This window comes from Hyperolius riggenbachi, chromosome 8 (genome assembly GCF_040937935.1).
Source record: "Hyperolius riggenbachi isolate aHypRig1 chromosome 8, aHypRig1.pri, whole genome shotgun sequence".
Classification (NCBI taxonomy): Eukaryota; Metazoa; Chordata; class Amphibia; order Anura; family Hyperoliidae; genus Hyperolius; species Hyperolius riggenbachi.
This window is the reverse complement of record NC_090653.1, coordinates 198789820-198803458: the sequence shown is the minus strand read 5'-3', so window position 1 is coordinate 198803458 and position 13639 is coordinate 198789820. Positions and strand designations below refer to the sequence as shown.

General features: G+C 43.9%; 2 protein-coding genes across 3 annotated transcripts in view; one reads left to right on the top strand and one right to left on the bottom strand.

Moving 5' to 3' along the window:
- Positions 1-5201, bottom strand: part of BRCC3 (BRCA1/BRCA2-containing complex subunit 3) — a 31720-nt gene extending 26519 nt beyond the window's left edge. Inside the window, exons 1-2 of the mRNA XM_068248097.1 lie at positions 4810-5201; positions 1225-1344 (exon numbers count right to left, since the gene is read on the bottom strand). Coding sequence (XP_068104198.1) covers positions 1225-1344; positions 4810-4914 — 225 coding nt within the window. The 5' untranslated portion in view covers positions 4915-5201. The remainder of the gene's footprint in view (positions 1-1224; positions 1345-4809) is intronic.
- CMC4 (C-X9-C motif containing 4) lies at positions 5017-13385 on the top strand. Of its 2 annotated transcripts, none has more exons than XM_068248099.1 (3): positions 5017-5298; positions 11576-11661; positions 11737-13385. In XM_068248099.1, exons 2-3 carry the CDS (start codon positions 11601-11603, stop codon positions 11886-11888), a joined length of 213 nt encoding a protein of 70 aa, XP_068104200.1. In that variant the 5' UTR covers positions 5017-5298; positions 11576-11600; the 3' UTR covers positions 11889-13385. The 2 variants fall into 2 exon arrangements, with proteins under 2 accessions (XP_068104200.1, XP_068104199.1); XM_068248098.1 differs by lacking the exon at positions 5017-5298 and adding an exon at positions 5512-5655.
- The last annotated feature ends 254 nt before the right edge of the window (positions 13386-13639 follow it).

Below are 13639 nucleotides of genomic sequence, written 5' to 3'. Positions count from 1 at the left end.
CAAGACTCACTGATGCATGTAGGAAGCAAAGGTTAGTCTTCCTATTTCAATGTTAAAGAAGCGTTACTGTAGCACAAATTGCTAAAACAAAATGTAATACTGGTGGCCATGAGAGTAAGGTGTTAGAACACAGTTCAAATTACTGCCTTTGGGTGGTGTATCTATGGACAACTATCCATCACACCAACAGCACCTAAAATAAGTGTGTGAGCGTTAGAATTGAAACAATGGAAGAAGATGGCCTGCTCATATTTTCGTTAGACTCCAATTTTCCCATAGGTGTGACCCATAGGACCCTTCCCGTTCTCCTCACAGTGTCCTTGTTCCTCCGCAGGCTCCTCCATTTGAATCTCCCGCCATGGGAGACTTCGGAAGTCTCGGGAGCACTCAGGCTCCCAAAGACCGGGGGCTCTATACTGTACACACGCGAGTGTGCAAGAGAGGGCATTCGCGCAGTACGGAGTGGCCCGTCTTTGGAAGGCCGGATGCCTCCGAAGACTCCCGAAGCCAGCCCAACCCGAAAAAGAGCAGTCTATGACCCATGGGTCGTAGACTGCTGACGGGGAAGCCTGTGGGGGAACGCAAGGATCGGGTAGGGGCTGTAGAACCCAGAGCCTTCGCTCTCCTTAGGTAAGTATCTGTTTTTTAAAAGGCTTCAGACTCCATTTAAGGCTCCTTTTACACATACCACATTGCGTTGCCGTGCGGTACTCTCCGCCGCCGCTCATCGCAAGGGCAATGAAAATCTGTGGACATACTTATAACTGCGTTGCGCTGTGCCACAAGTAGTTAATTCACAACATACCCGTCCCAAAGTCATCAATGCATTACTGCATGATCCGGGCCTACCACATGGATTATGCTGTAATGCAAGTCTATGGCAATGCAGTAAGTGTAAATGTAGCGCGCATGCGCAGACAGACGGGTTATCTCAGTGACATACTTGCTGTCCAGCAGGGAGTGCGTCACTGAATGGGGGCGGGCCTATGCATATGACCCTGTTGACACGCTCTGTCGCAGGGTCATTTAAAATATTGATTAGTGCAATGTGGTAATCACATGGCAGGCTGCATCACTGCACAAGTGTAAAAGCAGCCTCAACGTTTAGCTTACAGTGTACACGTAACTAAATAAATAAATAAATAAATAAATAAATAAATAAAAACGCCACATGATTTAGAAAGGAACAAATGAAAACAATTGTGTTTATATTGTGCAGGATATATCAGCTTCTGTGGTAGCTGCTGACAACTGCTCAGGAGATATTTCCACTCGATCTTTCCTCTTGTCTGAACGTCGTAAAATGATAACTGAGTGAATGTGCACAACTCTCTGGGTATCCACCTGTGCAATATGAGAAAATAAAATTAAGAATACTATCACAATCAAACAAATCTTAAAGAGACCCTGTAACTAGAAAAAAAAAAGTCCCCTGCGGGGTACTCACCTCTGTAGGGGGAAGCCTCAATCCCAATGAGGCTTCCCCTTCTGCTGTAGCTGCAGGCAGTCTAGCGCTGGCTCCTCCGGAGTGTCCCGGAATCCTCCCCCGACAAGGCTGACAAGCGCAGATTTATTTACCTTTCCTGGCTCCAGCGGGGGTGCTATTGCGGCTCTCCGCACGGAGATAGGCGAAAATAGCCGATCTCCGCCGGGTCCGCTCTGCTGCGCAGGAGACTTGCTCTTGCGCAGTAGAGCGGCCAGACAGCGATCGGCTATTTCCGCCTATCTCCGAGGCGGAGAGCCGATAATGCACCTGCGCTGGAGCCCGCTTGATGTTGTGTAGTGCGTGTATGCACGCCTTACATAGCAGCGCTTGTATCTCAATGGGGAAGCAGAAGATTGCTTTATTTTATTTCAAATATGATACTGTATTTTACGCCATTGATTGAGGGAAAATATTGAAGACACAAATACACCAAAAAAGCATTTCAAACGCAATGCATAAGCATACAAAAACGCACTAAAAAATAAAAACGCACACTGCAGAAAGCACGGTTTTCACGGTAGTGTCCTCCCAGCCTCACTTAGTAGTGTATTCACTCTTTTGCCAGTGGATTACACATTCATGGCAGTGGGTTAAGTTATTTTAATGGAACAGCAAATTTACAATGTTATACAAGCAGGGACGTGGCAACTGCTATGGCTAATGCTATGGGGCACTAAAGCACAGGGGGCCCAGGTGGTACTTGGTGGATTAACTATTCACCAGGGCTGTGGAGTCAGAGTCGACTAGTCAAAGTCGGGGCAATTTTGGGTACCTGGAGTCGGAGGTTTCAAAAAACTGAGGAGTCAGAGTCGGATGATTTTTGAACCAAAATCTATAGCCTTTGTAAAAAAAAATAGACTAAGGAGTTGGAACAATTTTGGGTACCTGGAGTCAAGTTGGTGGTTTCAGAGTTGGATGATTTTTGTACCGACTCCACAGCCCTGCTATTAACTTTCTTTTGTTCCTCCACCCTCTGACTTTGTCTCAGTGCCCATGGACTATATGCAGTGTAGATTGCATGATACTGTTAACTGCCCAATTAACACATGTTCAATAGAGTATGGGTAGGTGGCATTGCTCAAGAGTGCCTACATCTAAAGGCCCCATTAATGTTTTATTATGTAGCCACATAATCTCTAGCTAAACCACTGTATAAGTGTCTGACTACATTAAATTATATCAGCATGATTTTTTTTTTCATTAACCTCTCCAGGAGGGAGGTAAGTAATCGAGAGTACCATTGGAGGAGCTTGAATACTTACCTATGGGGTGCTGCTCCTCTGACCCCAGCCTGTATGGAAGGCGTCATATTCTCACAAGACTGGACACATCTGCATAATGTTGTAGTTACCAGGAGTCTCATGTAATGCATGCTGGGTGATTTAGTCCATGGATGTGAGTACAAAGCTGTACTCACTTCCACAGACTACATCTTCCGCCACGTATTGCAGCATGCGCACAAGACACTGCTGGGAACTACAACATCCAGCAGACCTGGTCGGTCTTCTGAAAAGATGGTACATCCTGTACAGGCCAGGGGCCAGAGTAATAGGACCACGTAGGTAAGTAGTGAGGCTCCCCCAATGACACTCTCCATTACAAACCTCCCTTATAGGGAAGCTCATTAACCACTTCAGTACCAGCAGTCTCTGGCCCCTTAAAGAGACTCTCTAATATAAAAAACGTCCACTGGGGGGTACTTACCTCAGGAGGGGAACGTCTCAGGGTCCCAATGAGGCTTCCCCCATCCCTGTAGCTGAAGACAATCCAGCTCTGGCTCCCCTGAAGCCTCCCGCAATCTCTCCCCCTCCCCCCGACAAGGTTGATATATTTACCTCTCCAGGATCCACAGCAGGCACAGTAGTGGCTCTTCCTTCGGGTAAGGCGGAAATAGCTGAACCCAATCATATCCGCACTACTGCGCAAGAGCAAAAGGACTCACGCCTGCGCTGTAAAGCGCATCAATTGGGTTCGTGTTTTTTTTTTAATTACAGGATTTCTTTAAAGGACACCGGAAGCTAAAATAAACGAATGAAATAAACAATTGTATCTATCTTCCTTCTACTAAAAATGACTTTTTTTAAGATATTCCACAGTTTTATTTTAGGTTTAAAACTACTTTTTAAAGTTTTAACTATTTTATTGTTTTTGCTCAATGACACATTCATTGAACTATGCAAGAGCTAAAATCTATGAACTATTGACCCCTTTCAGCTCTTTCCTGCTCTTAGAGGCCATTTTCTGCTAGGAAAGTGTTTTATAGTTGGAATCTCTTATCAGTGAGGGTCACACTACTCACTTCCTGTTTGAATCAGGACTGAGTCAGCCACTTATATACCTGTTATTTAGCTCTTTCAGGCAGAGAAAGAAAAAAGGGAACACAACATAGTTATTAGTGTGCTTGGCGCTGTACATACACGTCTATCTCATTGTCACACGTCACTTCGGGTATCCTTTAAGGACAAGAGACTGCTGGTACAAAAACTGAGCTTATCAGCAACATGCTGCACAGACCCATGCTACCACAGATCGCGCCATTCTCCTGCCCTGCTGTTGCTATGACAGCAGAGCTCTGTGAGCTGGTCCGGAGCCAAATTCAATGGCTCCTGACCCTGTGATCAATGTGAGCTAATGAGATTGGCTTCTGGCCCCGTTCATACTGCACGCGTTTCCAGCCACGTTTTGGAAAAATGTGCGGGAGGCCGTCTGATGTTCACACTGCATAGAGTGCACTGTCTGATGTTCACACTGCATGCGTTCCGGAGCTGTGCGGTCCGGGAACGCATGCTGCACGCATTTTTTGCAAAACCGCGTGGCTGTCCCATCCACTTTTCAGTGATGGGATTAGCCACGCAACGCATACAAACGAGGATGGCGTGCGTTTGCATGCGTTGCGTTCCACACGCATGGCCGTCTGCTTTTGTAATGTGAACGGGGCCTCACAGTGATCACGGGGTCAGAGCTGATCTGTCATACCGACAGCAGAAAGTGTGAGCTGCAGGGTCAGGAGAGCGGTGCGATCGGCAGGTTTCTGCAGAATACTGAAGTTGAAAACTACGCCCTGGCAGTCTTAGGCGGACATAAACAGGGTGTCGATTTCAACGACCGCCATCCGAAAGCGATTTAAAAAATCCAGGTGCACTGGTAGCTTTCAAGTGCTATATCTTCAGTGTTCTCTCATGAAAAGATGTAGCTATATAAAAGAAGGGTGTCATTTTAGAAACAAGAGCCACAACCACTTTACTAAAGTACAGCACAGCACTGTACTAGAAATTAACTGCATTACGTGTTGTACAGACACAACATACAGTAATTCTCTTTACCTCCCCTATGCATAGCCCCATGACTTCTTCTCGTTCTGTGCTTAGTGAATGAGCCACACAGACTAGGAATGCGTCTCCCTCAAGGTGGACAGCCTGCACTGCCATAGCGCCCCTTTTACTGGTTGTACTTCTTCTGTATCTGATCTCAATATTGATCCAATCCGATCCTTCCTTGACTAATAAAAAAGTTATTTAACATCACTTCCGGTCCAAAGCAACTTCCAGGCTTTGTACAGGGAGAGCAGAGAACAGCAGTGGCACGTCGTGAAGCTCCAAGATTCACAAAGAGTTTACAGTCCAACAAACTCTACCGACACTTTTTATTGCTCCTTTTTCTCACACATACTCAAACACTGTGTGTAGACCAGCGGAGACTGCACCTGCCATTTGCACACACACCTCTGATGCAGTTCCAGTGTTCCACGCATGCTCAGCTATGTTATCAGTGACTCGGCGCCATATTAATTCCTGGAACCGTGACAACAGGAGGTACGTACTGGAGAGAATTCAGGGGATGGGTACACGAAAACCTTGCTTTGCTGCTAATATTGCTTTTATGGAATCATACATGCATGACGCGCACCGTCTCGAATCGTGTGCTTTTACATGAATTTATATTATATATTATATACAGTCAATACAAAGTACTGTATTTCAATCCACTTGTATGTCAAGTCACTGCGCATGTTCCTGGCTCCCTAGATCAGCTGTGAATGCGGCGCACACTCAGATCAGACTTCAGGACGGCGGCACCATACTTACTGCTGGAACACTTCGTTTAACTTTAGGATGTCATTCCTCACTGCATGTGACTTTGAAAAAGCAAACAAATTGCCATCTCCTCAGGTACATTGTCCTGCCAGCATGTTTAGCATTAGTAGGGAAAAAAATTATGTTCAACACCTGATTGCCTCCCTTATCACTTTAACCTTATCAATCTTAACCTCTTAGGGTCCACAAACACATCCATTCTCCTGACAGTATTCCAATACCAGGTAAACATCAGGAATACAAATTACTAGGCACTTTTTTTTTTCAGTGATTCTTCTAATCTGGTATATATGGTCATGAGTGCAAAATGCCTCAGGAATTTATGTGAATTATGCTGCCAAGCCCCTACTCTCACCTAGTGACTGTTGGGAAAACACTGAGGCACTTGATGGCACAAAACTTGCGTCTCATGAACAGACACTGGTACACACCACAAGAGCTTTTTAAAGAGAATCAGTGTTGTTAAAATCGCAAAAAAGTAAACATACCAGTGCGTTAGGGGACATCTCCTATTCCCCTCTGTCACAATTTCGCCACTCCCCGCCGCATTAAAAGTAGTCAAAAACAGTTTTAAAAAGTTTGTTTATAAACAAACAAAATGGCCACCAAAACCGGAAGTAGGTTGATGTACTGTATGTCCACACATAGAAAATACATCCATACACAAGCAGACTGTATACAGCCCTCCTTTTGAATCTCAAGAGATCATATGTGTGTTTACCTTCTTCCCCCCCCCTGCAGCTCTCATCCACTGAAGAGTGGCAGGCTGATTGTTTCTTCCTGCAGACAGCCCAGCTCCTTTCACAGCCTAACAAAGGACAATTTATCCAGCTTGTAAAGCTCTCTTCTCTCACTGAGAAGAGCAGAGGCGCTGCCTAATCTAAATAACACACACGGGAGTGTGCATAGAGTGGGCCTGGAGGAGGTGTGTGCATAACAGATCAACAATACTGAAGAGTTGGCAGCCTTCCGGACACATGGCGACAAATCCGACAGGGGAAAGATACGTTGATTTATTACAGAGATGGTGATAGTAGAAAGTGCTGCAGTAAGCCAGAGCACATTAGAATAGGTTTAGCCACTTGTAGGATAGTAGAAAAAATGATTACATTTTTGTTACAGAGTCTCTTTAAGCACTAGTGATTTGAAAAGCTCTTGCTAATGCAATGTTATTTTTACAAAATCACATCGTTCCAGTGAGAACACACACAGAGGATAACATTGGCAAGAGCTTTTAAAATCACTAATACATAAGTTACAGGGCATCCGGAGAGCTCACCACCTTTTCTACATTTTGTTATGTTACAGCCTTATTCAAAAGTGAATTACATTTTTTCCCCAGAATTGTACATACAACACCACATAATGACAAATAACATGCTAAAAATGTTTACTTGAGGTTTTAGAAAATGTATTCAAAATAAAAAAAATAAATCATGTGTACACAAGTATTAAAAGCCTTTGCTTTATCTAACCATGCACCTTTCGCAGCAATTACAGCCTCAAGTCTTTTTTTAATATGATGCCACAAGCTTGGCACACCTATTCTTGGCCAGTTTCACTCATTCCTCTTTGCAGCACCTCCCAGCTCCATCAGGTTGGATGGGAAACATTGTTGCACAACAATTTTAAGATTTCTCCAGAGATGTTCAATCGGATTCAAGTCTGGGCTCTGTCTGGGCCCCTCAAGGACATTCACAGAGTTGTCCTGAAGCCACTCCTTTCATATCTTGGCTGTGTGCTTAGGGTCGTTGTTCTGCTGAAAGATGAACTGTCGCCCCAGTCTGAGTTCAAGAGCACTCTGGAGCAGGTTTTCATCCAGGATTTCTCTGTACATTGCTACAGTCATCTTTCCCCTTACCCTGACTAGTCTCCCAATTCTTGTTGCTGAAAACATCCCCACAGCATGATGCTTTAATGCAGGGATGCTTTAGGCCTGGTTTCCTCCAAACGTGATGCCTGGCATTCATACCAAAGAGATCGATATTTGTCTAATCAGACCAGAATTTATTTTTTTTCTTGTGGTCTGAGTTCCCTTCAGGTGACTTTTGGCATACTCCAGTCGGGCTGTCATGTGACTTTTATTAACCCTCCTGGCGGTCTATTAAAAACCGCCAGGGGGCAGCGCAGCATTTTTTTTTTTCAATCATGACAGCCGCTGTGCAGCGGCATCCCCCCACCCTCTTTGATCACCTCCGGCGATCAAGCCCGTCCGGTAATCCCGTTCTGAACAGGATTTCCATTAGGGCTTCCCCGTCGCCATGGCGACGGGCGGGATGACGTCGTCGACGTTGTGACGTCAAAGGGAGTCCCGATCCACCCCTCAGCGCTGCCTGGCACTGATTGGCCAGGCAGCGCATGGGGTCTGGGGGGGGGGGGTGCGGCGTGGCAGGTATCGGCGAATCGGCGGCGATCGGAGTGCACACGCAGCTAGCAAAGTGCTAGCTGTGTGTAGCAAAAAAAAAAGATGCAAATCGGCCCAGCAGAGCCTGAGAAATCCTCCTGCGCGGTTTACCCTGAACTACGTTCCTGGTTACCACCAGGAGGGTTAAGGAGGAGTGGCTTCTGTCTGGCCACTTTAGCATACAGGTCTAATTGGTGGATTACTGCAGAGATGGTTGTTCTTCTAAAAAGGTTCTCCACAGAGGACTGTCAGGAACCGGCCCGCAGCACGCCTGCGTATACAGTTTCCGACTGCGGGTTTGACCAGATCAAGCGGGGAACAGCCTTATTCAAGCTACAAACAAGGCTGGGACCCCTCAAACACTTCCCACTGCCACCACTAGCTGTTGCTAGACACGTCCACTCAGCTGTCGAGTGCTCAACATGCAATCTGCGTTTTCGTATTTGGGTCAGCTTTGCGCTTAGGCCGAATACGAGAACGCCACGCACACACACACAGTTGCAATCTTACACTGTAGTGAAGCAAAACCACTAACAGTCGTTCCGAACGATACTGTTAGACTTCCCACTCGGCTGTCGAGCGCAGAAGTGCCCCATACACACAATGCAATTACAATCTCATACGGTAGTGTCGCTCAGTCATACAATCAGGCATGAACTTATACACGGTTACACTTCAGTCTCTTCTAGGCTATGAGTGTTAGCTTAGTACAGCAGAAGTCCATCTTATTAAATAACAATTTAATATTCCAGAAAAACATGGAACAATGCAGAAATTAATATATACAAAAGATGTACAAAAAACAAAGTAAAAAAGTTACAAGATAAAAGTTACAAGATAAAAAGTTACGATACAGAGTTTACAAAGATACACACAAAGCGATTTTTGCATAAAAATAAAAATGGGATAAACGTTAAGTGAACTTTTACCATTGCAAATGTCCAACCGTGGAGAGACGTGGAGATTTCCTCGGGATCATCTGTAGCGATGAGCTACTCTCGGGAGAAGATCCTTTCTAGGCATCTGGCCCTGCTTTTTATACTGTGAGATACGCACGGAGGCTGTAACTTCCTTAGGGAGGGGAGGAACTAGTTTTAAAAGTGTATTTCACAGCAGATCAAAGGTGGGGACTTGACTGCTCTTGGCATAATACGCCATTTCCTGGCCAGAGGCTAATGCAATTTCCCATCTCCCAATAGATGTAATTTACAGGATATAGTTTGCACCTCCACCAATAATTTAATTTCCTCACAATGAAATAGTGTTTAACACACATGTCAAACGTTTGGTGAGGAGGCTCTTCCTGGCTAGTCTAGAGTTCTTCACAATGCTTTAACAGCCTTCATCAACAAGTGTAAATGTTTCAGTTGTCAATGACTTCAAAGCTTCAACTCCAGATAAGGTGGAACAAAACCCTTCACTTCTGCCATTGTCTGATTAACCATGTGCTTGCTGGAGGCTAACACCCCAGCTCTATTCACTGAAGTCTGCTTTAGATGCAAATGTAGTACAGCCAGATGACAATCGCTTCAAAGCAGAATACACATGTGAGACATAGCAGACAAACAAGATGGCAGTTACCTCTAATATCATGACAATATCATAAATAGTCGCCATGTCCTGCGTATTACTGTACATATCGTCATCACCACATATATCATCCATATACTCACGCCATATCCTCACAAGGACCTCTGGAGCTCTGACGGAGTGATCATCAGGTTCTTGGTCACCTCCCTGACTAAGGCCCTTCTCCAACGATCGCTCAGTGTAGATGGCCGGCCACCTCTAGGAAGAGTCCTGGTGGTTTTGAACTTCTTCCACTTACAGATGATGGAGGCCACTGTGTTCATTCCTTCAGGCCTCGTTCACATTGCGTTCCGATCGCATTAGCCTTCACGTTGGACTTTTTTAAAGCAATTTTTTTCCCCCATCCCAGCGATTTCTGATCGTTGGACGTTTTTGTAAGTGTTTTTTTTAGGCGTATTTGCAGAGCGATGCCGTTTTTTTCACTTCCGAATGTGAGTCAGGAAGTGAACGCTTTGATTCCGAAAAGAATAAATACAATGTATTTATTCTTAAATACACGAATGCAATTGCTGCAAAAAGTGATTTTGTGAGCGTTTCGCATTTTTTCTTTTACCTTCCATTGTAGCAAAATCGCCCCGAAAATGGTCCATGCAGCGCTTCTCTGAGCGGAAAGCGAACGGATCGCCCTAATCTGAACTAGCGCATAGGATAGCATGGTGTAACTGCTTTCAGGGCGATTTTTAAAAATTGCAGGCGCTTAAAACAAAATCCAAAAATGCCTCCAGTGTGAACAAGCCCCCAAAGCAGCAGAAATGTTTGTGTTACCTTCCCCAGATTAGTGCCTCAAGACAATCCTGTCTCGGAGGTCTACAGATAATTTCTTTGATTTCATGCTTGGTTTGTTCTCTGATGTGAACTGTCAACTGTGGGAACTTGTATAAACTGGTGTGTGCCTTTTGCAAATCACATCCAATCAACTAAATTTACCACAGGTGGACTCATGGCCGGTTCTCTAATGAAGCAATGTGAAACACTTGCATCAGGCGCAAAGATTACAGGGGCATGCAGTCAGAGTAGGAGGAGAAGCGAGAGGAGAGCGAGGTAAAGATGTCATCATTGAGGAAAAGCAGCTTGTTGTGCTGTTTGAGGAGTCTGACTGTGAGTGAGGGGGAGGCATTTGACTTGCACAGCAGAAGGGAGGAGGTGGCACTGCTGTTCTGACTGAGAAGGAATGGAATGGCTGAGGGTGAGCAATATGTTTGTCACAGAGTCACTGCCAGCGAGTGTGCTATTGCGTTTAGCTGCAGCATGTCATGTGAGAACATTAAATGAAGCAGAGTAAATTGTTGGATGCTGTGCGAACATTCGATATGGGGGGGGGGGGGTCTAGAACCGGCCCTAGGTGGACTCCAATGAAGTTGCAGAAACATCTCAAGGATGATCAGGGGAAATAGGATGCACCTGAACTCAATTTTGAGCTCACCGTTTTGCTTCATGGCACAGAGTGTGAATATTTACGTACTTGTGCTTTCTCAATTTTTTTATTTTATTTTAATAAATGTGTCAATACCCTAAGCCAAATTTTCACATTGTCATTATGGGGTGTTGTGTGTAGAATTCTGAGGGAAAAATGAATTTAATACATTTTGGAATAAGGATGTAACATAAAAAAATGTGTAACAAGTCATGTGCTGTGAATACTTTCTGGATGCACTTTAGAATCTTGCTTGAGGTGGTCTTTATTGGCTGCCCCGGACGAGATAAATACAATGCAGAAACAGATTAGAGGGTCAAAATTTGCAGTCTTCCAAAACATTTCCAGCAAAAATATTTCAGAATGCAATTGGCCAATGAAAATCTAGTGTGTGTAAGTAACATTACTTAGAGAAGGCTAGCATTATATTCCCAAATGAAGAGAAACATAGTGCTGTTCTTTTGGTTGGCACACCTTATGCTTACAGGTTATGGACACCCAAACAGTGTATTTATACGTATGCAAAACTTTCACTAAAGACAGATTTGAATAAGTATCTTACTGTAACGTGTTTCCAATGATTTTAGGATTTAATAATATGTCAAGGCTGTGATGTCACAGAAAAAGGATCCATGTCAGAAAGCTGCTTGTGCAATTCAAAAGTGCTTGCAGGGTAAGAACCACAAAGCATGCATGCAGTTTAAAAATCTCTTCATAATAACTAAATTCTTGTTGTTTTTTTTGACAGCCAATAATTACAAGGATTGGAAATGTGAACCTGAGCTTCAAGCAATGCGGATCTGCTGTTCAAAACTTGCCACTCAAGAGTCAGTCTGTTGTGCTGGCTTTAACAGCACGCAAGCCACCAATACCAAATCCAGTGGCCAAATTATTAAATAAGTATCCAGATAAACTAATCGACAACCTCTCAAGAGAGTAGTCACAGCCAATCAGTTATAGACCTTGTAATTATGGTGCTGCCATAGAGTAAAATACATCGGTTACAGTACATGTATTGGTTACATCGGTGCCAACTCTATAATCATGGCACATGCTATGATGCTGATTTCCAGCCCCGCGCTACTCAGATGATGCCGAACTCCAGCCCATCCTCTCCATCAGTGCCACTCAGATGATGCCAATCTCCATCCCCGAGCAATTTTGGCTACACTGTGTGCCCTAATGTTGTGGGTTTATTTTTTCATGTTGGTGTCAGAAAATATCTAAACAGGATTGTAAACAATTTACAAACCATTAAAACATTCACACCCCTCATATCAACAAGTATCAGAAATAATTTATCATTCATTAATATTGCCTCTGGTCCAAAATCATACAGTATATGCCAATAAATACTACTCTGTGCTCAATCCTTTGCAACTGAGTGCATGTGAACTCGGGTTCAGGATATGCAAATAAAGTGCTATGTGCTAATCATAGTGAAAGAATAATCATGAATTAATTACTAAATCAGTCAGGTAATAACAATTAAAGACGTGCAAATAAACTTTTGTGCAAAACAAAACCACTTATCACACATGCATCAGTAACATTTCCATTAGCAAGGTTCTAGTGCAGTGAATTATGATGCTGGTACTCCTGGTGTCCTGCGCTGCAGAAGCCGACCTTGCCAGGTCGGCTTCTGGGTTGGCTTCATGTGTGTTCCGGCTGACGTCATCAGGTCTGTACTGCGCAGGCGCAGTACATACCTGATGACGTTAGCCGGACGTAGAGCGCACAGGAAGCCGACCTGGCGAGGTCGGCTTCTGCAGCGCAGGACACCGGGAGCCACTTGAGCTGCGGCGAGAGCACAGGACGGCAGCCAAGGGCTGGAGGAAGCCCCAGGTAAGTGGATTTTTTTTTATTGCTTTGGACCTTCCCTTTAACCCAGGTTCACTTAAACTCTGTCACGCAGGATTGAACACAAAGTAGTATTTATTGGCATATATGATTTTGGACCAGAGGCAATATTAATAATTTAAAAATCATTTAAGATGATTAATTGGTCATCTGAGAGGTTTGAAAGTTTTTAAATTGTTTACAATAATGTTTACATTTTTCTTTTGATACCAATAAAATTAGTTATTCTTGAGATATTGAGTAGTGCTGTTTCCATGGGAAACGTTCCCTTTCATGCTGGTAAATTTCGTATTGATCGCCCAGAGCACACTCTGCATTAATGAGTGTGTTGAAAACTTTTTAAGTTTAGCTATTGCATGTAGGCAGTAGCAGCTGCTACCAGTATTTATGGAAAAATATTGAACAAATCTGAGTCATCTTTACATTAAAGTCAAATATATGAAACTTTATTATTTGTGGACATAGACTTTGCAAAATGCAGCATTGAAAGGCTTTTCTTTTGTACAGTATTATTACATTAAACATAAGTTGCTGTAAGGACTCGTTTTGTTGTGTGACTGATGCATTGAACACAATCGGCAGTGAACAATGTACAATTTTGTTCACTGGTGATCAGTAACATAATTCACTTAAAAGACAGCTGAAGTGAGAGGAATATGGAGGCCACCATATTCAATTCCTTTTAAACAATATTGATGTGCTGTAGAACTTATCAGCTATAGGCTCACTAAAGACCAGCTGTTCTGGATGTGTACCTGGCTTTTAGGGGCATGAAGAGATGATTTGCATAT

Coding starts and splice junctions, on each gene's coding strand:
- CMC4 (XM_068248099.1), top strand. CDS start 11,601: ATGTCACAGAAAAAGGATCCATGTCAGAAAGCTGCTTGTGCAATTCAA. Junction 11,662..11,736: donor AATTCAAAAGTGCTTGCAGG/GTAAGAACCACA, acceptor TTTTTTTGACAG/CCAATAATTACAAGGATTGG.